Here is a 27,225-nt window from a genome sequence, read left to right as displayed (position 1 = left end):
AACAGGTCCGCACAGAAAGGGGACTCATTTACTGGGCCTATATGGGATGATTGTTTATAAATAAATAAAAATATATACATATACATATGTGTGTGTGTATATTGGAGCCCTGTGTCATGAGCGCTGGCATAAGCAGCAACGGGACCCGACGGACTCACTAAAGCCTAAAACAACACACATGTGTGTGTGTGTGTGTGTGTGTGTGTAAGCTGAAAATTGAGAGAGTCGAACCCATTTCTATTTGGATCAGCAGCGAATTCGACTAAATGGGTCTCTGGTTGCCCGTCTGCATTCGCGACTTGGTTTGGTGTTTGGTTCCGTTCGCCTGAAACGGAGCCAAACTCAATGGCCAATTGTAAGCAATACCACGAATTTCGCGCTCAAGTGCAACTTGCCAAGGCAACGCACTAAGCCAGGCTCGAAAGAGGCAAAGGTCTTGCCAAAGCGCATATTCCTCAAAGTTAGAGTAGTACGAAGCACTAGAAGTCGGGTATTCTTCTGGAGACTGGATGGCAAATATATGAGATACAGTCAACTGAAATACCTGCTCATTGTTAGTGTAGGGTATCTGAATACACAGTCATTGGGTAATATAAGAGAAGGATTATATCAGTGCCGTTCAGAACTGATTTGAGCTTGGGAAGTTGGTTAGAGCAGTCCATTTGCCGGCAGTTTAAAGCCAAGCTCAAAGTCGGGCATCCCTTCAGAGTCGAGCTAAATACCCACTGCAAGTACAGGGTATCTAAATACAGTTGAGAGTTCAAATATCTATCGCAATTGTGGGTTAGAAGGACAGGCATATGATCAAATGCAGTACTAAATATATACTTATACATATATTGCATCACGGTATCTATATAGTTAAGGTAGGGTATACAAAAATTTGCCCAATTTAAATGCATATGACTCTCTCAAAGAAAGAACTTGAAAAAAATAAAAATGAGAAATTCCCATGAAAATAAGAAGAAATATTTGTAAAAATACTACAAATTATTTGTATTAAAAAAGTACAATATATATAATTATAAATATAATATAAATTTGTCAACTAGAGCTCTTGAATATATGTATTTATATACAAGGCATATTAAAAATAAATAAATAAATAAGCTTAAAAAAAAAAAAAAAAAAAAAAAAAAAAATTTAGCAAATACAAATTTTATTAAAAATTCTCACAAAATATGTTGTAAGAATTCTATTCAAAAAAAATTCAGTAAACATTTTTTTGTCAAACATGATTCTACAGGGTATTCAACATTGAGTTTATCAAATGCAAAAGTGTATTCTTGTTTTAACACTAAATATGCTTATCTAAGCACAAAATTACTAAAACAAAAAAAAATGACTTAAGGTTTTTTCGAAATCTGAAGCAATTAAAATATAAATTATGAGCATGCATGACTTTTTCTTTTGTGTCTCTGACTCTGACTCTGTCACACATACATATATGCGAGTATCTACAAATGTATGTGTATATATATATATATATATATCTCCACATATACTCTATGTTCTATAGAAATGTGCACTTTGCCTTTCTAGCCGCCAACGAAACTAACTCGAAAATGACTTATCATAAAGTTGAATAATTTAGTGCATGCAGTTCAATATTCAACTAAAAAGCTGGAGGAGAAGAAGAAGCAGAAGAAGAGCAAAATAAAGTCGAGAATTACTTTGCTAAGCTAATAATGCGAGAAGATGTCAAGAGAGACAAAAGTCGAAAGTCAAGGCGAGAAAATTACGATGAAATCTCATCGTCGCCGTCGCCGTCGTCGTCGTCGTCGCCGTCGTCGTCGTCGTTGTTGACCAGACCAGACCAGGCCAGGCCCAGACCAGACGACAATCAGCTTCAGTCATAATTAAGTACACGTACTTATTACACACCTCTATGTAAAGCTAATGAGCATTTAAAAATAACAGCAACAAATAATATGGGACTTACATGTTTTTATCTTCTCTTCTGCTTCGTCAATTGTCAGCAAAAAAAAATTCAAATTTTAATTTGGCAGTCGAATTTACGACTCTATCTCACAGTTTTTGTAATTTTTTTTTTTTTTTTTAAGTTCGACGGAGGAAAAAATTAACAACAACAATAAAAAATTATAGAAAAACGTAAGTAAATTATTGTAAAGTACATAGAACGGAAAAAAACCCGGTTAATTTTCACTTGGCTGGCACTTGAGACTCGTTAGCGACGTCGGCGTCGTGTAGTGTTTGCGTTTTTCTTTCGTTTGATAATTTATTTCTTAAAATTTTTCTCTCTTATTTTTGCCTTAAACTTGAAACGCTTTGAGCTGCCACAGCAACAACAGTAAAAAAACACAATAAAAAAATAATACAACAGCAAACCGAGAGCCGGGCAATATGAAATGAACTCCAAAATCGAATTGTTCAGTTAGTTAGTTTGCCGGCAACTAAAGACTGCGGCGGCAGCTGGGCCACAGCGTCAACGTCTTGCCCGCAGCGCGACCGATCGACGAGTGAACGCAATGTGCATTGCGCTGTTGGGGAAAATAGCGACGCGCTGAGAGCCACAATCGCCGTCACAGTTACAGCGTCGGCAGCGACGGCAGCGAAGGCAGCGAAGGCAGCGCAACGATCACACGCGCGCTCACTCACACACGCACACACACACACAAGCTGCATTTGCCGACTGTACGCTCGTGTGTGATTGTGTGTTTGTGAAGCAATAGGCTGATCGTGGCGCTGCCGTCGAGCGCTCAGTCGACTTGGAGTTGTTCAGTGGCGACTCCTGTCGGCCAACGTCAGCAGATTCAATCTTGAGCTTGAGTGCTTTGCACATACACATATGCATATGCATGCCTGTGTGCGTGTGTGCGTGCGCTTGTTAGCCTATGAGCGCTCAGTTCACTAGCGTCGGCTCAGTGGCGACTCCTGGCGGACAAGGCGGCCAAACTTGAGCACTTTATGCCGTATGTGTATGTATGAGTGCTCAGTGGCTCAGTGGCGACTCCTGGCGATCAAGCGACGCCAACGTCAGCTTTTTGTAGCCCAAAATTTGAGTGTATGTGTGTGTGTGTTTGTGTGGAATTTGATGGGAACCCTCACTATGCAGACTCAAATGAGGTGCCAGAACCCCAAGTATCAGATCAGTCTAGCTGATCAAATTACGTGCTCAATATATACATATGACCTAAAAACTGGAGTTTCCGTTCTTCCCCATCTAATAAAATACTAAATTATAAATAGAATCAATTGTTGTTTAATTCTTTCGTGCTTTGTATATTGTAGCGCTAAAGCTTAAGTATCGATTGAAACATTCATTTCATTTGTATGCCCTGAGCCCATTGTAAATGGAAAATCCGGGCCTATTGGTTTTCTGTAAGTATATGTAACTGGCAAGAGTAGGCGTGGCCACTTCATAAAGTATTTGTGCATATATCTATTCTTGATCAGCTTGAGAAGCTGAGTTTATCTAGCAATGACCGTCTGTCCGTCCGTCTCTTCGTATGAACGCAACGATCTCGTAAATCATAAAAGCTAGGAACTTGAAATTTTACATGTATACAGATGTAGAGCATACGCAGTATTGTTGTTGTTTCGACAACTCATCCCATTTCCCTATTATCATATAACCAATAATCGATCATTTGACTTACATCTTTAATCTTAACTTGAATACCATTAAAGCTCTCGATTTTCGATTTACTACTTAGGTCCATGTAATGAATGCAAATATTTAGTCATTTATTGATTTTGGATACCACGCTCCATTCCTCTAAATTGAAAAAATGAGCTTTCAATATTAAAGAATTACATTTTGACAATTATCAACATTTGAATGTTATTATAAAGCTCTGAGAGTTGAATTTAGAAGGTCCATCTATAGGAACAGTTATTCTTGTTGATTAAACTCTCATAATATAGCCCAAATGCTGCAGCGCGTGCAAGATTCAGGGTATCTACTAGTCGAGCAGTCCCGACTAGAGCACTCTTACATGCTATAATTGTTATTTAGCAGCTTGTCTAATTGCGAGTACTTGAAGTTTGAGCTGTTTAGCTTAATGAGTTAATTCGTAGGAAAATCTTTGAGAAGATAGCAGAATAGCATTTAGATATAGCTATGCATATCTAATGCAAAATATAGTGTATGAGGAAATGCAAGAATTTTATACATACAGAATTCTGAACTACACGAAAAACATTTAATATTAGTAAATAAATCCTAATATTCTTAAACATATTGGTGCGTTTTATTTTATCTTCGATTTCCTCACTTAACTCACTTAAAAGCCATACTCAATAGTTTCAGGCAAAGTATTGTCTCACGAGCTCAATAATTCAGTACATGAGAACTCCAAAAATAAATAAATAAATCAAAATTAGACTTGTTTGAGAACCTCCTCAGCTATCTTTTGTTTACAGTCTGTAAATCGAAGACATTACTCAAATTTGTTATTGATGATTCTTCACATATGTATCTGTATACAGATCATTTAATTTCATTTCCGCTGATCTCCGACTCCGATTCGGAGCTTTAGAATTTGTGCATTGCGAGCACATGAAATGATCCTCTAATCATATTCAAACAGAGGTGCACAAGACACCGTCCAGTTGTGCACACACAAACATTTCCAGTGTCCAGACATGCATGCACATATGCATACATACATGTATATACCCCAACTGAGCTGTCTACACATATACATATGTGTGTGTATACACTTTTGTATATGGTATATCCAACTCCGACTTGTGCTCTCCATTTCAAAACTCAAATAATGCGCGTTGGCTATTTAACTTGAATTTAAGTGACAACGCTTTTATTTGCTTATTTTTTTGTTTTTGTTTGTTCTCAACGCCGACCACGACGACGACGGCGACGGCGACGGTGACGGCGACGGCGACTGCTGGCGGCAACGCCGACTCCTAACGACGCGTCGCTGCGCTTTTGTATCTTCAGCGGCAAACGATCTCAAATGTAGTTTTCAGTTTTTAGATAGATATATAACAACAACTTGTTGAAAATGGGCAAACAAATATCCACATAGGTGTAATTCCAGGTGTGTGTATGTGTGTGTGTGTGTGTGTGTGTGTGTGTACGTACATGTGTGAGCGAGACTCTCTCTCGTTAGGTGGACAACCTTAAACGTGGGCTTTGAGTCCATACAGCATGAAGTCTAGGGCATACAGATAAAACATAAGCGCACAGATACAGTCAAAGAGTGCAGAGCTATTTGCACAGCGAGAGACAATAGCAGCAATACAGATATAGATATAGATATAGATATAGATAGATATAGATACATACATTCAGATAGCAGCATGTTTATGGGTGAGACAGAAAGCGAAGCTATGAAGAAGAAAAAGAAGAGAGAACTACCAATAGGAAAGGGAATATGTACTATACGACTTTCTCGGATTAGGTCTTTGCTCTGATATCCGCAGTTCCTATATGAGCAACCGAAGAAATTTCCATACATAATTTGAAATTGTTGGTATTATCGCACGCATTAGAAAGACTAACGTAGATAAGGAAAGTTTTCACACTGATAAAGAATTATAGCACTGATCAAGTATATATATATATATATGTATATTGGATGCTTTTTACAGTATTAACTTGTATTATCACAAAATGATTCGCTTACGAAAGATCACATAAATTATTGGACAAAAATATTTTTTCAACTTCACATAGTGATCCATATTTTAAACTCTTGATCCTAGCTACAAAACTGCGGTTGATAAAGTTCTGTTCACCGAATTTATCATACGCCCAGTTTGTTATATGCTAGTATAACAGCGTGTTATATGCTGACATATCAGTAGAACAGATGAACGTCCCATTTAGTGTGTTTTATATGCTGTTATACTGGCATATGCAAGACTCTTATACTACAATAAGACCGTTATACAACAGTATAATACACTGTTATACAAACATAAAGTAAACTGTTATAATACAAATAACAACCTGTTGTGGTAGTATATAATAAATTGTTATATTAGCATATAACATATAACAAGCTAATTTGCTAGCATTTAAAAACTGTTATACTAACATATAACATGCTGCCTATGTAAACGCTTTTAGAATAAATTCGCATCTTGAGTGACTCAATGCTCTATATACATAGGCTAATACTTCCAGTCTTGTACATAAATAAATTATTCAACTTTAGTACCCCTTACTTTTGAGTAGTGTAAAGAGAGTTGCTGTTGCTGTTGTTATTGTTGTTGTTGTTGTTGTTGTTGTTGTTGCTAGCTAGCAGATGCAAATGACGAGCTCAAAATGTTGGACAACAACAATATGAATATGTGGACAGATATATATATATATTTATATGTTGTACATATGTATATGTATATATAGAATGACATATTTCTGTATCTCTTGGCACATTTGTAATGGATGGATGTGGTGCTCAGCGGTTGCTTGGCTGCTCGCTGCAGGCGTCAGCAAAAATGATGGCAATTGTTTTTGGCATGTTCGAGTTCTAGCGCCACGACTTGAAATTTGCATAGATACTGTTCACATACATGTATGCACATATATAATACATATGTGTATACATGTGTGTGTGTGTGTGTGTGCATATATAAGGCAGTCATAATATGGCCACGTCGTTGACTTTTAAACGGGGCTGTTAATGTAGCTGTTTCTGTTCTTTTTTTTTGTGTTTTTTTTTTTTTTTTTGTTACTGCGATCGAGCGTCTGTTTAATTAGTAGATAAAAATACAAGCAAACCGTGAAGTGTATGTACCTGTTGTGTCGCTTTGCCTCTCACTCCAACACACACACATACATAGAATTGCTCGCGCTCTGTCGCACCGCCGTCTGGCTGGCACGATATCAGCAAACCATTGCCGGAGAGTGAGCGACCCGCACACCAAGGCAAAACTCAGCACCAGAGCTTGCAAATGAGAGTTGAGCGTTTTTTCGTTTATTCTCTTTCTCGCATCATACTCAAAAAAAATTGTGTAGACACGTCTCTCTCTGAGCGTCACTCTCTGTTTTTCTTCAGCATCTGTTTCGCTCAGACGCAGTGCGATGACTCATTCGTGTGACGCACTCACATGAGTGTCGCGTAAAACTAACACGATTTTCTCTCACACAAAGCCTCTCAGCAAGAAACACTTTGACTAACAAACTCAGCAGAAAATGTTTTTGCCTTCGTGTGCATGTAAATACACGCATACATACATACAAAAAGAACGCAGCAATCGCGCGTGATTACCCATACAAACGCAACTTACCGTTACTTCATTTAACTCAAGCAAACGATCAGTGTTTGACTTGAGGAAACGAAAACAGAAACAACTATCTCCCTCAGAGCGCGAGAGAGCTAAGCCAGACGCGACAAAAACACTTTCTGTCTGAGTATTTTTTGCCTGTGTCACTGAAAGACACTTTTTTGCAGACAACGAAAAAGTGTTAACAGTTTTTTGCAAGCTATGCTCAGCACACGTTGCAGGCGCTAATTAGTTTTGGGAGGGCATTTCTTTTATCAGCAACAGCAGCAGCAGCAACAGCAGCAACAACAGCAGCAACAGCAACAACATTTTTCTAACGCGTTTCGTTCTGTAACAAATGCAAATCGAATTGTTGCCATATATATGTAGAAACTGTGACTCTACTTTATATCCTCCCCCAGTCGAATCACCTCAAAAACAAACAGAAAGAAAAGTCCGTCTTGACGGCGCCAATTGTCGACCCAATTGTATAAATTTTCATCTTATTGGTATTTGTTTAGCTCCAGGAATTGTAGTTATAGTAGAAGCCGTGTATCTCGCTACACACACACACACACACACACACACACACATACATATATATCTACATGTATATATGTATATAACATGTATGAATAGCTCCAAAATTGAGGCCAAGTCGTATTTAAACAGATACAAGATGCTAACGAACTGCAAAGATAATAAATATTTAAATTGTATTTTATTTGCACACGTTCGATCAATATGTGGAAAACGAGCATCGTCGCATAAGTTAAAGAAACCCAGCAAAAGAGAGAGGGAGACAGAGATAGAGAGAGAGAGATGCAGAGAGAGGCAGCGCGAGAGAGTGCGTACATATTAGATATGGATAGTCGAAAAAAACAAAAACAAGAGTACTCTAGTTGGAACAGTTCGACTAGGAGATACCCTGTACCCTGCAAAGGGCTGGTATGCTAATCATTTTCCGATTTCTTAATACACACATACACACACACACACACGCATGTGCACAAGCTCCGCCAACTACGCAGTTGACGCAGAGACTGCGCTTCGACTGCAGTCTGAGTTTTACTATCTGGAACAATTAACTCGTGAATAACACTTCCTGTAGATGGACTTATTGAACGCGATAATAACAGATATGTGTGTTTAGTCGCGTCTCTAATACTAATTTAAAAATATCTCTTTAAATCTGGGGAAAGGAGACGTGTTATCCAAAATCTAAAAAATACAAGATCTCTGTGTGCGATACGAAGTAAATGTTAGACCTGCAACACTAACCGTACGCAAGTCAAACTAATAGTCTGAACTCATATTATCGATTTATCAACGAAAAACGCAGCAGAAAAGCAATAATGAAGAAAACAAATAGATGAAAAGAAATGAGAGATAATGAGAGATATCGAAAAAAAAGGACAGGCTGGTATTGCGAGTGGTATACACGAGTATATATCTGGAATTGCAAGACTCTAGCTTTTTTGGTCTACGAGATCTCTGTGTGCTTACAAACGGATAAAAAGATCGAAGACGGAACATGGCTATATCAATTCAGATCGTCATGCCAACCTAGCATATAAACACTTTAAGAGGTCTGCCACGCCTCCAGTCCATCACATACATTTTCACATAAACATTATACCCCGATTTCCCATTTTCAATGGGTTCAGGGTATATTAAAGAAAAAGAAAAAATTAAACCAACTATGTACAGACCCCGGACACACGGATGCGGATGCATAATGATCAATGACGTGCTGCTGCTGTTGTTGTCGCAGTTGTGTTGCTCTTTATCTTGCTCTTCTGGGCAAGGTAAATGTTTAAAGTTTATCTAGAGCAAAGCCACAGCCACAGATACAGCTACAGCTATAGCCTGAGCTATAGATATACAAGAGATATGGCCATGCATAGCTGCATATACATATATACATAAACATATACATATACATAGAGACATATACATAGGTCTTGCGTGTGTGTGTGTGTGTGTGTGTGTGTGTGTGTTTGTATATAGCACTTGGTACGTACGTTGTTACCTGGTGTCACGTCACGGAGCAGCAGCAACAACTCATACAACCATCGAACCGCTTTGTATTGGCATCCATTTAACACATTGCTGTTAAAATTCAGGCAAGAAATCAAATTCAAATAACGCGCTTCAATTCCGCCGCCCGACAACAGTTGACCCAGCTCCCATTAGATGCCCCTAGACAGAGACTGACAGAGATAGAGACAGAGACTGAGACTGAGACTGAGACTGAGACTGAGATCTCTGCCGAAGCATACGTAAACGGAACACGATATATACACAGCAATATCACGTACAGTAAACCTTCAATATATACAACACTAAAAACACATTCAATGTGTGAACACTGCTGGTATAACAGTTTGCTCAAAGTATAATAGTTTGCTATATGGTAATCAAAGTATTTCCTGCTGGTCTACTTTGCTTATGGTATAACACTTTTTGGTATATACATTAAAGACTATTGCTAGTTCACTTTTATACTAATATAACAATTTGTTGCTAGTATAAAAGCTAATAGTTGGAGATATTCCAGTATAACAGTTTGTTGTAAGCTAACAGCTACGGCTATAAATGTTAATTATATGCTAGTATAACAGCTAAGCTATTTCCTATATAGCTGCCTTCCTTTCGAGTCTGCTTAATCTAATGCACATCTCCAGATATTCCAGTTATTCATGTTTTTGTGCTCTCGTTTTATCACTCATCTCTAATTGAGAATGAGATGGCAATAGGCGAATGCGCCTGTCAAGCACGGAGCAGAGCAGCTCCGACTCATGCAAAGTGATGGAAAAATTTCAAATTATTTTTTTTTTTAGCTAAGAACTTATAAACCGCATCGGAACAGTCATGCAACAGGGTATTAGGCGGTCATTTTGAAAGAAAATAAGGAAAACGAAGTACTTGAAAAATGCTTTACAAAATGATATTCCTCCTATGAATTGCAAAATAAATAGATATCATTTTACTTTTGATTAAATAATTTTAATAATTTGAGAATATCAGCACTGATGGCGAGGTATCTATTAGTCGAGCTAATTTATTTAATTACACAATGAGTGCTGGATAGTCTACTAATCATATCTTTTATACTGACTAGTCGAACAGTGAGTTTTTTCATATATAAATAAAATATATATAATATATACCAAATATATACAAATAAAATATAAAATAAAATACAGATATGGGTGGATATCTGCTAGGTAAGTCAGCTTGCTCTCACATTTCCATCGGTCTTCAAACTCTCTAGCCCGCCGCCCGCCCCTCCTCCCGCCCCCTCGCGGTAGGGGCAGCCACCCCTTGCAGCCGCCTTGCCGCCGCCTTGCCGCCGCTGCGTTAGCTGCTTCTCACCAAAGCCAAATGCTAATAAGCATTAAATTATGAAAAGATTTTTCGTTAGCGGGCCAGTCGGGCCATAAATGACGAAATTTAAGAGCCCATATTTATAGCCCAGACTTTTTGCACTGGAAAACCCAGGTACGCGCTTTTCTCAGTTCAAGCACAGCCACAACAGGGGCACAGAGGCTCCGAGTGAGGCTGTATACGTATATGTGTGTGTGTGTGTGTCTGTCCCTGTGTGTGTGTGTGTGTTTGAACATTGCGTTAAGGTTTTTATTGGCCAGTCGCGCAGTTGCATAAACAAGGCAAAAAAGAAAAGAAAACACACAAAAAACAAAACAAAAAAAACGCAACACAAATGAAAATATGTTTTGTTGCTGTTGCTGTTGTTGTTGTGACTGTGGTTGCTATTGTTGTTGTTGTTGTTGCAGCTGTTAAAATCGAAAATCTGAGAAACTAGAACGCCCAAATAACCCACAGCCCATAAAATATCTAAACAAATTGTGCAAAGCGACGACGCGTCGACGACGTCATCGTCTCCCAACTCTTAACAACGAAATGCTAAACGCATCTCTTACTATTTTTCCAATTAGCCACCGCATCTGGTGGTGCAGCGGTGCAGCAGTGCAGCGGTTCTAACTTTACAAAAGCCCATACATCAAGTTCAAGGGGTCAGTGGGTCAGCGAAATCAAAGAAAAACTGTTTGCATGAAAGCGAAAAGTTGCAAAGCAAAGCAATTCTTTAAAAACATCTTTATAATTAAACTAGAAAGTTTTAATATTATGTTCTTTCCACAAAATAGTATTCTAATAAGAAGTATTTTTTTTTTTTTATTAGCTTTTATTATTTTTAATTTTTTTATTTTTATTTTGATTTATTTATTTATTTTTATTTTTTTTTTTTTATTTATTTATTTATTTTTTTTTTTTTTTTTTTTTTTTTTTTTTTTTTTTTTTTGTATAATTATTATTTATATTACTTATAAGGTTTACTATTTTTTATACTTTTTTTAATTTTTTACAATTTAATATCATGCTTGTTGATCAAGTTTTATTTCTTTTATAATATTTTCAATCTTTAACCTATGATTTTCTAATACAAACTATTATTTTTTATTAGCTGTTATTTTTTATCATTTTTTATGATTACTTATATTATTGGTAGGGTTAACTATTTTGTATACTTTTTTCTAATTTTATACAATTTCATACAGCTGCTTTTTTTTCTTGTTTGTACAATTTTAAAAATTTGTTTTTTTAATTGTTTATAATTTTAATATATATATATTTTGATAATTTCTATATATATATATATATATATATATATATATATTATTTTTCCTTTTTCTATCCCAATTAAATTAGCACCAACCAGACGATATACTTTCAGCTAATTTAAGATGGATAAAACATACTCCTCTTGCAAAAGATACTATATAAAAATAAATCTAAGCAAGTAGGGTAGCTAAGTATTCATATCTACCCTTAAGTTTATATGTCCATATATCTACACATTGATAACGTTTTGGGAAACGCTGTAAAAGCCAAGTTAAGTGCCAGTAAAATGATCTGTTGACAGGCGGTGTTCAATGACAGTCGCTACTCGTTTTTTTTTCCTTCTATAATTAATTTCTTTTGGCGGCAGGCAAGACACGCCCACTTTGACGGCCCACTTTCGATAATTGATGATGATTGGAAAAAAGTATTTATATATAACTTAAAGCCTAAGTAGCTCAACTGAAATATACCCTTGCTTTAGCCTATAGGGCTAGAGGACAGGCCGCTTTAACAGCTGTGCAAAGCTGAAATGTCAACTATACAACTATATAGAGAGAGAGAGTTTATCTGTACCGCATAACAGGGTATTACATAAAGACTTTTAGAATAATAAGTAAATAGAGCTATAGTTAGATGTGTTTGACTAGAAAATACCCTGTAATATGTAGTGTTGACTTTTTGAATGCATCAGTTCGATAAGTAAAGAATTCCAAGTGTACATATACCCAATTTGCTAAATATTCCTATCGATTTATGGCGAAAAATATCGACAGTATCGATTGCAGACATCAACTTTTAGATGACTTTTAGATGACTAAGCTAAGTTTTAGCTAGTCTCAACTATTTATGCTGATCAAGAATATATATAAACCAATATATTTATATACCTAGCATAATACCTGCCACACCTTCCACTAACAATTGTCCTTGTCAGCAACAATTGACAAGAAGTTATAGATACTTTGCTAATAAGTTGAGGTAATTCATTTCTGATTGACATTTTGCCAGATGGCCGAAAGCTACAGCTACAGCTACAGCTACAGCTATAGCTGTACCCATGTGGCAACAGCAAGCATAGACATACATACATACATACAGATTGAGAAACATAAATTTAAGTGCACCCATATAATTAGAGTGAAGGTTGAATTCTAAACAAACGACACAACTTGAGAAAAATTTGAATTTGCAGGCCAAGTAGAAGCGGGCAGCTATTGCAGCTGCAGCGCGCATATGTGCAGAGGGCGAGGTGGGGGGGGAGCAGCTGGCAGAGAGGGACGGACTACTGTTGGTTCTGGCTTAAAACGTCGTTTAGGCCTCGATTCAACTCTCGTTACATACACGCAATGCAACGTGGCAGACAATTTGATAACGGAAGTGGGTTGTAGCTATCGCAGCTCGCTGCAGCAGCGCCATCTGTGTGTGAATTATGACAACACACACATACAAACACATACGCACATAATGTGCGGGTGTCTCTATCTCTCTCTCTCTCGCTCTCGCTCTCGCGCTCTCTTGCTCTCTCCCTCTTTGTTTGTGTATGTGTGTGTTCACAGGGCCCCCTCCCCCCCTCCACCAAATTGATTTGGAGTCGGATTGGGACAGTGTGCAATGGCATTGTTAGCCACTCACTTGGGCAGTTAGTGAAAATTGCCGTTCGCTTCGTTGATTGTTTATAGAAACTTACAACAGCCACAGCAACAACAGCAACAACAACAACAACAACAACAGTAATAACAATGAACAATGTCAACTATCAAAATGTACAATAATAATTGCAGTTCTCTGCGACAACAACAACAACAACTACAACTACTACTACAACAAACAGAGTAACAACTGCACTTAGCGACATGCAACGTTTTGCCTCCCATTGGACTCAGGTCAAAAAAGACAAACTCGAAAAACCAAATAGAATAAAAATAATAGAAAATAATAGAAAAAATGTAAAATAATAATAATAAAAATACAACAATTTCACATACATCTATAGTGTCAGAAGGGGTTTTTCTTTACATATATACATATGCATATATATGTATATAATTTTTTTTTTTTTTTAGATAATTTCATAAATGCAATTTTGTTTTCATTGGTCGCTCGCTGCTTGACCATTTGGGTACTTGGTTAGGCTCTGAATGGCAGCTGGCACAGTGGGTGTATCAGCAGCAGATGATCGACTGGCATTGGGCAAGCATAACATATTGACAAACTGAGCGAATGATCTATGCATGTATGGGGAGTGGTAAGTGGTATATGCAAAGGTAAATCAGGTAAATCAACAAGCCAAAGTGCTCGATTTTAAAGAAGGTTTAGTAAAAGCAACTTAACTATGTTAACCGTATTATCATGATTTTGAAACAAGCTTTAAGATATAGAAAACTATTTGCAAGTTTCTTGTAAATGTTATAAGAATTCTTCATTGCTTGCATGCAGATTTTGCAGGTGTACATAAAAATATACTTGAAATATGTATATAGTATATATGTATTTAGTATAGAATAGAACAAATATATGGAAAAGTGCAAATGCGAAATGCGATGTTCAGCGATTGACACGCATATTCGACAAGGTTGCGACAATTGAGCCATGGCTAACAGGCAGAGCTAATGGCAGCCCAACGCCTCCCACTCCCCCCGCTGGCTGCACTAATTATGAAGAGGCAGCAGGCAGCGCCGCAGCAGCAGCAGCAGCTGCAGAAGAAGCAGAGGAACTCTTGCAGCTGAAAGCCTTTTGACAGCAGGCACCCTAACAATATTAGAATTCTTATGGAAAAAAATTTTACAAAAAATTAGAATTAATGTTTTAGTTTAAAAAAAAAAATATTTTTAATTATTAAAATTATTTTATTTCATAAAAATAACAAATAATTATTAGGCATAAATTTGTATGCAACACTCGAATCATAACATTTATTTTCAATTTTTATTAGAAAAATTAAAAATAAATAAGAAAATGAAAATTGAATTAAAATATCTCTGTACAGACCTACATATATGATCTACGTCTTTTTGTGGCTCAATTTTGTAAAATTCACAACTCTTATTTGCGGTCCCTGTTTGACACAGTTTGACCGAGCGTAACAAATCATAAATGATGAAATGGAACGCGCCGGGGCTGCTGAAGCTGACGTGGCCACAAAATGGGCGAACTACATACGGAGGGAGAGTGAGACAGGGCGAGAGAGAGAGAGACAGAGAGGGGGAGAGACAGAGAGAGAGAGTGTCGCAGCTTTGAATTGATTCGCGTCGCTTGAGAGCCAAGTTTTTGATGATCTAACCTGATAGCAATATAAAATACCACCCAACAGCCACCTCAGCTAAATCAGCCTTAGCCCCAACCCTCACACACACACACACATACATCTCAATATAGATAGATAGATATATATATACACAAAAATATTGTAGCTGGCATGTAACATTAGTTACTAATGCCAAATAGTTTATATTTGTTGTTGGAACGCGACGCTGCCAACATGGCGTGCTTCCGGTTCCAGTGCATGCCAGCTAAGCAGCCAGTCAGCCAATATGCTACGAATACCTCTACCCCCCGCCCCACCACAAGCTACCCCTACCACACCGCGTGGCATCGAAACTGTGGACTCTTGCGATGCGCGCTTCATTACCCGCCCACATGTCAACCAGCTCTCAATTTGCTGACGTTGATGATGATGATGATGATGATGATGATGATGATAGTGATGGTGATGATGATGATATGACCTGCGCCCGCCCTTGGGCAACGCCCCCTCACCTGGATTACTGCCCCACAGCGCCCATTATCAACGCCAGGTGCGTGCTCGCCGCTCGTGTCGAGGCCCAGCACAGATTCTGCCAGCCGACTTTAATCATGGCGTTTAAATTGAACAATTAAACTAATTTCGCTCTGGCGCTGGCGCTGACGCTGACGCTGACGCATGGAACACCAAATTTTTGTTTCAATTTATGAATTCCAAATATTTCCCAAATATTTCTAATGCCGTTTCAAAACACTTTGAGAAAGACTGATTAAAGACTGACTAAATTTCTGTTAATTGGAATAGTTTGATTATAACTGGAATGTTCTAGCCAGGGAGAGACTATCTGCGTTATCATAATTGTCCCATATGGGAGTAGAGCTCGCAAAAGCTTTCTAATATATTTCTATATAAGTAGATATATATCAATTTGAGTAAATTAACGAAAAAGATTTACTGTTGCCCCTAATCGACATATTTTCAATTTGCGGATCCTAAGTTTTGAGTTTTTAAAGTTAGAGCTTTACTCGATTAGCTAATATGGAAAATATAGATACAGAGTACACTGATTGCATATATATAAAACGTATATCTACTTGATCCATATTAATGATATGTCTTTATTGTAAAAAATGTAAGTTAACTTTTTTCTTCTTGTTCTTTTATAATCAGCCCATTTTTGACATGATTACTATATATGTATTGACTATAGAACTATTTGTCAGCTATATTATGAAAAAAAAAATCACAATAGACATCTCAGATATCACCTATAGATGTATCTCTCCTCTGTAGAGACATCTCAGATATCACCCATAGAGGCATATCTTCTGTACAGACTCTTTCTCCTCTATATAGATATCTCTCTTCTGATCAAGTCCCATTAGAAATCGATATTACGTGATCTTGACCGAGCTAGACATCAGAGATCCCCAACTGAGCCCCACACATGACTCGACTATAGAGCAAACAGTTTTTCTGCTTGAAAACAGAGTACGCCGCATTGCAAATAAATTATATTTTTCCCCCATATTTTTTCTGTTTTTTTTTTTTTTTTTTTTTTTAACTCACCTCAAATGAAAACTGCAGTCGAACTTCCGGCACGATAAAGATAAAGAAAACAAACAACAAATAAACCGAAAAGAAACAAAAAACTTGTTGAAAACTAAATAGTTATTTTTTGCTGTCTTGGCCTTTTTTTTTTTTTTTTTGGAAAAATTTCACACGATTTTCAAAATGCAAATTGCGTTTATGTCTTTTGAGGCCAGCGACAATAGCGCACCAAAGACGAGACAAACAAAATACCAAAATATGTTAAGTTAAGTTAAAAAAAAAAAGAGAAAAAAAAGGAAAATAAAGAAAATTAACACTTTATGCGGGTGTCGAGGCGAACGGTGTTGATAGTTGAAACCGAGCAACGATCGCACGTAACCGAAATGAATGCGCAACGAGCAGGTGGGTCGCCTTTTATAGGTGCCTGACCGGGCCTACTCGCCCCTCTGCAGCTCCAACCCCCATCATACAGCAGAGATACGGAGCAACCCCCAACCCAATCCGTTGCCCTACCCCATCCTATCCCTCCCTCTGCCCAAAACACCCTCGTACAGTTGCCATCGAATCCTGGCCAGTTCATGGCGGATAAGATAACGGGACCAACTATATACTATTTGTAGCCACATGGCCAAACGGTTAATGGGGTCGCATTGCAGAGAGCCAAAACCAGGCGATGCGTTATCTATCTCACCCAACCAGCCCGGCGCATTTATGCAAAACAATATGGCGTCTGCCATCGATCCAATCGATAGATAAACGGCAAATCAGACTCTGATAACACATCTAGCGACAGCAAAGATGACGACGAGGGACCCGGACTAACCCCCGCCATCTGGAACGTTTTCGCTTCTTCTTCCCTTTCCAATTAATTTATAATAAGCTAAACGGCATCTGGATATGATTCCCAATATTTGATACATATATCATATGATATCTATCTATATCTAAAAGGTGTATTTTTACAATATACTTAAACGTATATCTTAAGCATTGGATATACGATATGCATATATCATTCAATTTTATAGAAATTTCGTAATACTTTGCCCTAAATATGTTTTGGAAAAGAATAAAAATAATAACGTCGCATAATTCGCATTTCGTCTATCCTAAAAAAAATTCGTCTATCTTAAAAAAATTAGAAATTGTATTTCATACTTATTCTCAAATTTGATGGAATATATAGATTTTACGTAATTTCTGTCTTGGTAGCCGACTATAGATGCTATAGAAGCTAGAAACTTGAAATTTGGAAGACATCTTTGGCATACTCATCTTAAGACAACTAGGGCTAATACTATATGTGGTATAGCAGAAGCAATATTATTGAAATTGCTAAGGACTGAAGATTACAAATATTTACTTGCTTAGACAAACCAGGCTCAAAAATATATAGAAGATATATCTACTCCCACTGGCGTGTGGCAAAGGCTGAGAAAGTATCCACAGTTTTAAAGTTTTTAGACAATTTGTTTGTGCATCTCAGCTGCATTATAATAATATATATCTACCTCTTGAAGGCATGGCAAATAGTAAATCTACCAAAGTTTTGAAGCTCTAGACCGAGAATAGAATAGTTAAGCTAGAGCAGGTTCCTTCGTGGGGCGTGCCATAGGTGATTCAGATAATATTATATGGTCGTAGAGATCGGCTATAGCATTTTCAATAAGTTTTATAATTTAATTTTTACTGACTTTAACCAGACTTTCCCTTTGTCAAGTAAAAAAAAATTTTGTAATATTTATAAAATTACTCTAGCTTCACTGGAGCATAATCAAATATATTATATATAATAAATATATAGGCTAATCCATTGTTAATTCATGCTTGAAAGAACTACGTAAATGCATATCGAAATCAAATAAAGTTTAAATAGGTAATGGACATAAAAAGTGTTCCACAATATTTCTTAAATATAAAAAGGATTTACTAAACATAAACCAAAGTTTTTGAAATATAATCTATAAAATCTAAAAATATACATAAAATATTTCTTGAATATATATGAAATATATGTATATTAAATATTTCTAATATATGAAAATACATTTTTAATGTGTACATGAAATATATACTAAATATATTAATATACTAATCCCTTAACGAATTAGACCATTTTGGTACAGTTGTGCACAGGCGCGATTGGCTAAGCGCTGGCATTAGCGAACAAAATAAAAAAGAGTAAAAAGTAGGAAGGTAAAACCTAAGCCACAACCCCAAACACCATTCAGAGAGTATATCAGTTAGGTCGCAGGTCGCTCTGGGCAAAGGGGGCGAAAGGGTTTTTTGGGTTTTGGCATTATATGCGGGCAGGGTTTGATAGGCGACCTAATCAAAAGTAATTCGGTAAATTAAACAAACAAGGCGGACAGATGATATATACCCTATATAGCCATATGTATATGGAAACATATATATAAATATATTTGTATAGATATGGCATATAGTGGAGTGAAGCATAATGGGAAATCAAATAGAAATTTCCAAAACTATTCCACTCCACTTTTTCCATGGAAAGGCGAACCTCGGGGCAGGAGCAAACGTGCGAGCGGGCAGATATGGCAATCTTGCCGGCTGCTTATCGGCGTGCGCAACATAATGTGGCAGCAGGTAAACGCTGATAAGGCCACGTTGCCAGGAGGCCAGGAGCAGGGGACGCCGCCTCACAGCAGATAAGCCAAACGAAGGCAGCCAGGCTGTTGCCATTGCTGGTGCCGCTCCTGAGCGGCTGCTGCTGCCGCTGCCGCTGCCGCTGGTGCTGCTGCCCGTGCTTATCACAATTTAAATATTAATTTAGGGATATGAGCAAGAGAGACATATTTACGTGCAGCCGACGGCGAAGCCGATGGCTTTGGCTTTGGCTCTGACTCTGCTCAGTTTGCTTATCGTCGCATGCAAACAGCCCAAGCAAACAGCCAACCGATATGGAGCGCAATACTCCCAACTCTATAGGCATATAAGTATATAACTAGGAATTTTATATATGTTTATACATATGCCTAACATATGGTTTGGCATGGTCCATGCAGAGGCTATGGGTTCGTTACACACCGGAAACGTTGCACACAGCAGCTGCAGTTGGCTGTCGATTCACGTAACCGCCTGCCACGCCTACTGTTATACTCTATAAGCTCTACGTGCTAATCAAACTGTTTTGCAGAAATTCACTTGACTCACCAGCGATTTTCTTGTGGCGCCATCAACGTCACCGCCAGCGCCAGCTTCGCTAATTTTCTGGCTGGTCTTCAGTGTTGCAAGCTGCTTGCGTAGTGTGGCAATCTGTTGAGGCAAGTGGCAAAATGTTAAATGTTGTGTGTATATGTCGAGGGGCGCACAGCCCAGGCAATTGTGTGTTGGCCGGAGTGCGCAGGAGCCGTCTGCAGGAAGTCCCACAAGTGCAGCTTCTGCAGCTTCAATGGAGGAACAACAGTAGCAGCAGCAGCAGCCGCAATAGCTACAGCAGCAAATGCTCTCGGCCATGCATGCGGCAATTGCATTAGATTGCTGCGTTTCTCACAGCAGCAATCCGTATGGCCAACGGAGCTATGTAGATTGTCCCGGACACTCACCTCACGGTCCTTGTCTTCGCATGATTTTTCTAGCTGCTCTTTCAGCTCCTGTGTCTCGGCCAGCAGCTCGACGGCCGTCTTAGTGTTTAGGTCAGGTCCGCGGTATTCATCGTCGCCGGGTCCGGCTGTGTCGGCCAACACCTCCTGGGCCAAGTGCGTCAGTTGTCCTTTGATGGTGACGAGGCTGTTGTTTAGCCACGACATGCTGCCTGCTGTCTGCGTCCTGTTGATCAACGCTCTCTGGCTCAATGTCCTATATTTAACTTGATTCTATATTCCTTAGATTAAAAAATAACTAATTTATAATTTTGCGTGGCACAAGAGCTGCTTCAGCTGATTATTGTTATTGTCATCGCTAGTATCGATAGGTTTGCTTACGATATATCGTCGTGTGCCTGACAAAATACTGGATGCTGTGAGGCACAGATGCCAACTTTTAAGCTTTTCTTACGCCAAATTTGGCTAGGCTTAAAAGCTTCAAAATTTAAACGAATCTATAGTGGAATAGAAAAGGATATATATCTAAATATGATATATTGAATATGTGGATGAGGAATATATACAATAAGATGCAAAGCTGTAAACAAGCTCTAGTAAGTATAGTATTCTTCTTTGCCAAACTTTCGCTAATTCTATTTAGAAATAGTAACAGAATTCTTATTGGAAAAATTCAATTTCATATCCCCATTATCGGGTTTTCCTGTTTGTAACTAGCTTAACCAATAACTAATCAATATATTCAACATGCTCCTATATTTGAACAAATTAGCAATTGGCATTGGCGGCAAAACGTAGTTCCCCTCTTCTTTTCAATCAACACATGCGTAGTAAGGGAGAGAGTGAGAGAGAGAGCGCCAGCAATCGAACTATCGAAACGTTATCATAATTATTCCGATAATTCTTGTTCATCACTAGTCGCGGCACTATTTACTTATATGTATGTACATATATGTATATATAAACACACACATGACAACTTAGTAAATAGAAATGAATAGAACCGTACAACCTCGGATATTAATAAGTTCCTTAAAAGTGAGTAATGCATAACTAAAACTATTTTGGATTTAATTGATAACATTCATACCCATTGTCATTAAGCACTGGCCACGCCGCTATGCAGCTGACCAAGCAGAGGCACGGCCTAAAAAGCATTCGGCGTGCATTGGTCTTACACAACCACCGGATCCGCAGTCGGTGAAAACGGACTATATTGGCCCGCCAGATCCGATATCCAATTTACGTCCCTATGTGCGGCATTACGATGCGAATGAAACGGAATTAGCTAAGAAATTACGTTTGCTACGCATCGAAGTGGAAAAATGGAATATGAATTTCTGGACGAAGCACAACTCGCGGTTTTATGAGGTTTGTTATAACAGCTCTCGCAAGGGAGAGTGAGAGAGTAAGAGAGAGACAGACATACCGTAAGAGAGATGTCTAGACATTACGTCTTTTTCTTCTATCTCTCTCGCTCCATGGCTCTCTCTCTCATTTATATTCATGTTTCTTGATTTCATTCCAGGAAAAAGAGGACTTTATAAAACTACACAAACTCAGCGGAACCAATGAAATTAGCGCCGATCAAATGAGTGTTTTTTATAAATCATTTTTAGATAAAAATAGACGCATCCATATAATGTACAATATTTCATGGTATTTGAAAAATTTCGAAATGCTCACGTTAGCCTTTGCCGTAGAAGTGGAAAAGTTATTAAATCGACTTAGGAAAAAGACGTAGCAATCCCCATTCAGCACAATCAACAGACAAAAAAGTTTTTAACTTTAAACAAAAGTATATATATATACACATCGATTTACATATATACTTTATATGTATATATATGTAAATATATATATATATACATATATATTTAATGACAATTCGGTGTACATACAGTATGTAAATTGTTGAAATTTAGTTAAATTGTTTCACTACAAAGAAAACAAAGTTCATGTAAATATTATATAAATAAACAAATTTCTTATATATATATATGTATATGTATATCTGTGCATGTATATATGCATATATATACATATAAATATATACATATACAGATATATATATAATTGTGGGTATGTATATATGTGCATATATATTTTTATATACATACATATATATATAAACACATACATATGTATAAATTGTTAAATGTTTTAAATTGTTTACATTTACTTAAGAACTAAAGATACACTTGAATTGATAAATTTATGTTAAGATATATAGAAAAGAAATTAAGTAAAAAAAAAAATACATTCAGTTTTGGATGTACATTAAATAAATATTCTACACCATTTGGGAAGAGATTGTTTTCATTTTCTTTCTCTTTTCCTCCTTTTTTACAGTCTCTCGTAACAGCAAAAAAAAAAAATTGTAATATAAATATTTAAAAAATAAAAGAACGAAGGCACACCCAGGTCTGCTCTTGGCGTTTACAGGATTTGGGTAGAGAATGTACATATATATACATTTATATATATGTATATATACATATAGAGAGATATATATTATATACGAATCATCAAGTAACATAAAATACATGCTTAAAATTTGCAACTACAAATATTTTATGCGCGAAATTTTTATATTTGTTTATGTTTTTTTTTTTTGCATTTTTCTTTTTTGTTTGTTTTTTTTTTCTCTCTTTTTTTTTTTTTTTTTTTGTTTAGATAATTATACTACAAAACACGTTTGGCTTATGAGCAATAGGATACAAATTAGCTACAATATGCTCGAGAGGCGCATTCATGGTCACATATACATATATATATATATATATATACGTTTATATAAATATATGTGCGGGTACTTGCATGCATATATAGATATATATATACACATATATATATATACGTCTAATAAATATATGTACATATATACTGCTTACAGAATATACTAATTTCTTGAAGATGTGTGTGTGTGTGTGTTGGTTGTGTGCTTAACAACAAATCAAATCAAATCGTATCAAATTGCGTTCACTGGGTGACTCCATTTGCTGCTGTTGCTGCGGGTGTCTCATTTTGTTGCTAGTGCAGGTGCTGTTGCTGTTGTTGTTGTTGTTGTTGTTGCTTATGCTTCTTTTACTGCTATTTAATTCATCCACTTTCGACAATTGGGCGCACCACAAGCGCAGGGTATTTTATGTGCATCATCCTCAATATCAAATTTGTAATCGTACGAGAGCTAAGCAACATAAAATGAATCAAATATTTATGAATATTGCCAACATTTTCAATTATCCAATATGGGAACTCACCTCTTCGCCTCGATAGATCTTACGCTTAGCGAATATTATGATGCGCACATCACGATCGACCTCAACGATCTCGGTCACACAATTGGGATTGCAGGAGTGATTGATATAGCGCGCTAGGCCGCCGCTCAATGTGGCATCGACAACGCGATCCTCATCCAGGCGGAACATATAGATACCACGATTCTGTTGGCAAATGAACATCATATTAATATACAACTCCAAAGGGAGAGAGAGGGAGGGGGGAGTGTGTGTGTGTTGGCTCACCTTTGACTCGTATTGCTTCTCACGTATCTCCGATACTTCAGTGCGTATCACCTCGCCAATATACTCAATGATCATCGTGTGCTTCTCGATGTCGCGTGCCGCATACAAGCCCAGGCCCTGGATCTTCGAGCTGTTATGCAAACGAGAGGAGTATAAGTCATAGATTTGTATATATGTACCCATATATAGCCGGAGAGGTATGTAGCTTACCGTGCCAGGTAGACATTGTTGCGCCATTCCTGCTTCATCTTTTTGTACTGCGAACTCTTGGAGTGCACAAACTGTTTGCTGTAGGGGCACGCCACCTCGCCCGCTATTGCCGCCGAGTTGGCCATGCGCTGGGTGCTGCAGCTGCCGGCGGTGCGTTGGGTGTGCGGCTTGCGCCAGACGAGCAGCTGGCGCTGCTTGGGCTCGGTGCGTGCCGCACCGGACGGATTGATGGCCAGCGGGAACTCCAGCAAAGGGTTGCGTCCATACTTGAAGCGATAATCGGTGAGCGTCTCGATGCCGGGCAAACTCTCCAGGATGCGCACAATGGCCGGCTCGGTCAGGCCAAAAAGATCCTCGCCGCTAATGTGCTGCGGGAAGAGCTGCAGCCAATTGTGCTCCTTGCGCAGGCGCTGTATGGGCTGCAGTATCTGCTGCCAGACGGCCGAGGGTGTGCTGTCCCGGAACTCCCTGTCCGGCTCCTTGTCGTTGCCGTCGTGCACCTGGATGCGAAACTCGGGCCGGCAGCCGACCTCGGCAATGGTGCAGACATAACGACAGCGACGATTCGGCCGACGCACGCACCAATAGTAGCGACTCTAAGGGATTTACAAGAGAAGGGAACAGGTGAGATTCGCTGCTGGCGAACTGCAAGAGCTGAGAATATACTGACCACCGTGTAGCCAATGGGATAAATGTAGTGGGGCGTATGGAAGGCCTCCAGCTGATGCGGCAACAGCTGGCCCACATTGAGGAAGGTCATGTTGCCGACCCGCAACAGATTGCTCAGCTCCGAGTAGTGCATGACCGTGGCCACCTGACGGTTCTCGTCACGATTGACAAACACCCGGCGATGCACCACAAACGAGCTGAGCTCGTTCTCGGTGACGCCCGCCGAACTGTTGGCCGCATGGGCGCTGCAGTGCACCGACTTGTTCTTGTAGAAGATGCACTCCTCCTTGATGGCGCACGGCAGGTGATAGAGATTGCTGCAGCGCGACTTGAAGCACTTGATGGTGGCGCCCAGCTGATGGCAGGCGCTGCACGCCTGATTCAGCCCCGACTGCAGGGCCATCGGAAAGTTCATCAATGCGCCCGAGACGGTCTCATAGACATCATTGGACCACAGTGCACAATTCAAATGGACCTGCGTATGGGAACGACACATGGACATTCAGTTCAGATTCAGTTGCTCGGCTTGCTTGCTGCATTGCAGTCGCCACACTCACCCATTTGTCCACATCGAAGTTGAGCAGGCGCGAGGGCCCATCGGCTTTGCCATCGCCGCGCTGATTGCAGAAGACGCACTGGCGCAGATCCTCCAGCGTGTCCGGATTGAAGTCTGTCTCCCAGACGGTGTTGTTGGGCGCAGCTGCTTCGTTCTCCTGCTTGATGGCTGCAGAGGCTGGCGAGGCTGCGAAGCAGTCGGCGCTGTAGTACTTGATGATGCACTTGCGCTTCACGGGCGGCGGCGTTGGCTCCGATTCATTCTGTGGCTGCTGCTGCTGTTGCTGTTGCTGCTGCTGCTGCTGTGATTGCTGCTGTTGCTGCTGCGACTGTTGCTGTGATTGTTGCTGCTGCTGCTGCTGCTGCGACTGTTGCTGTTGCTCCATATCCACATCTTCGGGCTCCACCTTAACAATGGGCAACATGTTCATGCATGAATCACTTGCTGCAGACGGCGCAGCTGAAGTCGGCGTTGCACCTGCCGCTGCACCCGCTCCCGCTCCCGCACCCGTTCCCGCTGCTGTCGCTGTCGCTGTCGTTGCCTCCTCCTCCGCCGGCTCCTCCTTGCCGCGCCACTTGTACTGCGCATAGCAACTGCGATTGCAGAAGTAGGCGTACGGCGGCGGCGGGGATTTGCGCGGCAGCAGCGAGCGCAGCATTGCCAGCATGGGCGACGGCTGCTCCTCGGGCAGATTCTGGTACGGCACACGCAGCCCGAAGGCGGCAATGATGCTGCCGCAGCCGCGGCACAGTTTGCGCTGCCCGGTGAGTATTTTGCGCAGATTGCCCTGACTAGTGAGAGCGGCAGCGGCACCAGATTGACCCGGGCCCTGGCCCGGCTCCGGCTCGCTCGGCTCCTTGGCCTTGTCCGCGGCGGAGGCATCGATCAGTTTGCAGGTTAAGGCGGGCGTCAGGTGCAACAGATTGGCCAAGTCCCGCAGCACGCCGGCAATGTTGTCCGTTGCCGAGCTGTGCAGCGAGAGTATCACATTTTGGTTCTTCTGCTGGTAGTTGTTGTTGTTGTTGATGCTATTGCTGCTGCAGCTGCTGCCGGTGCCGGTGCCGATGCCGGTGCTGTTGCTGCTGTTGTGGCCCAAGCCCATGCCCAGCTCCAGCTGCTGCGCCTTACGTAACTCCTCGGCACAGTTGCGCAAAATGGGCGACACCGGCGTCCGCATCGTCGTCGCATCCATGGCCAGAGCCACCGGCGACATGCGGCCCGGAGCACAGCGCTGATTGCTGTTGGTGTTGAGCAGCACCAGGCCCGGATAGCGGCTGATGCGCGACCAGGCCACGGGACCATCCAAGCGATTAGCAGGAGTCGGATGCTGGTGCTGCTGCTGCAGCGGCTGATGTTGCTGCTGCTCAACGAGATCTGTCGTCTCCAGATTGCAATCGCGCACGGCGGCCATCAAGCGCTGCAGACGCTCGCGCGGATTCCGCTGAATGTGCGTCGAGAACTCCTGATCGTAAAAATCGTTCTGTATGCTCGACATCGAACCACAATTCAGACTGTTGCCACTGCCACTGCCACTGCCGCAGTTGCTGTTGCTGCTGTTGCTGTTGCTGCCCGTCGAGCTGTCGCCGCTGCCGCCGAAGCGTTCGCTATCGTATAACGACTTGATGCTCGGGTGTCTCAAATAACCAATGCGGCCGAGCAGCTGATCGCAGTCGACGCTGCCGCCATCGTCCAGCTGGCGCTGCAGCTGCAGAGCACGCGATATGGCCTTGAGCTTGCCGCCGCCGCCGCCGCCGCTGCCGCCGTTGTGGCTGCCGTTGCTGCCGAAGCAGGGGCCGTGGCCGATGAGGAAATTGCGATTGAGCAGCGGTTCGAGCACCTGCAGCGGCTGCATCTGCCGGATGTGCGTCATCAGCTTCTCGGTAAATGCATCGTGATCCTCCTCCACCTTGGACAGCTTGCGCACGCGCTTCTTCAGCATGGGTGAGCTCATGCCGGAGCCGCTGCCCGCAAGTAAATGTCCCCCGCTTCCACCAATGCCGCCGCCACCACCACCACCTCCTCCTCCTCCTCCTCCTGCCGTGCCAGCGCCACTGCCACCGCTGC

At 40.2% G+C, this 27,225-nt stretch overlaps 3 protein-coding genes across 4 annotated transcripts in view; 1 reads left to right on the top strand and 2 right to left on the bottom strand.

Moving 5' to 3' along the window:
- The window catches only part of Gmap (Golgi microtubule-associated protein), a 31,904-nt gene extending 11,341 nt beyond the window's left edge, over positions 1-20,563 (bottom strand). Inside the window, exons 1-2 of one of the 2 annotated variants that reach the window (XM_018015684.2) lie at positions 20,203-20,563; positions 19,811-19,912 (exon numbers count right to left, since the gene is read on the bottom strand). In XM_018015684.2, the coding sequence (XP_017871173.1) occupies positions 19,811-19,912; positions 20,203-20,406 (306 nt within the window). In that variant the 5' untranslated portion in view covers positions 20,407-20,563. Of the gene's footprint in view, positions 1-1,942; positions 2,510-19,810; positions 19,913-20,202 lie in introns of those variants that run through there. The other variant, XM_089473927.1, reaches the window with a different exon arrangement.
- A 475-nt stretch (positions 20,564-21,038) lies between these two features.
- Coa8 (Cytochrome c oxidase assembly factor 8) lies at positions 21,039-22,561 on the top strand. Its single transcript, XM_018015794.2, has 3 exons — positions 21,039-21,237; positions 21,304-21,570; positions 21,728-22,561. The coding sequence occupies exons 1-3, from the start codon at positions 21,193-21,195 to the stop codon at positions 21,941-21,943; spliced, it is 528 nt and encodes a 175-aa protein (XP_017871283.1). The 5' UTR covers positions 21,039-21,192; the 3' UTR covers positions 21,944-22,561.
- The window catches only part of trr (trithorax-related), a 9,898-nt gene continuing 4,955 nt past the window's right edge, over positions 22,283-27,225 (bottom strand). Inside the window, exons 2-7 of the mRNA XM_089473853.1 lie at positions 25,163-27,225; positions 24,607-25,080; positions 23,937-24,532; positions 23,727-23,856; positions 23,463-23,645; positions 22,283-23,389 (exon numbers count right to left, since the gene is read on the bottom strand). The exon at positions 25,163-27,225 is cut by the window's right edge and continues 4,044 nt beyond it. Coding sequence (XP_089329979.1) covers positions 23,297-23,389; positions 23,463-23,645; positions 23,727-23,856; positions 23,937-24,532; positions 24,607-25,080; positions 25,163-27,225 — 3,539 coding nt within the window. The 3' untranslated portion in view covers positions 22,283-23,296. The remainder of the gene's footprint in view (positions 23,390-23,462; positions 23,646-23,726; positions 23,857-23,936; positions 24,533-24,606; positions 25,081-25,162) is intronic.

This window comes from Drosophila arizonae, chromosome X (assembly GCF_054131065.1).
Source record: "Drosophila arizonae isolate 15081-1271.41 chromosome X, UAZ_ARI_1.0, whole genome shotgun sequence".
NCBI lineage: Eukaryota > Metazoa > Arthropoda > Insecta > Diptera > Drosophilidae > Drosophila > Drosophila arizonae.
The sequence above is the reverse complement of the archived record's forward strand: the minus strand, read 5'-3'. Positions and strand labels throughout refer to the sequence as shown.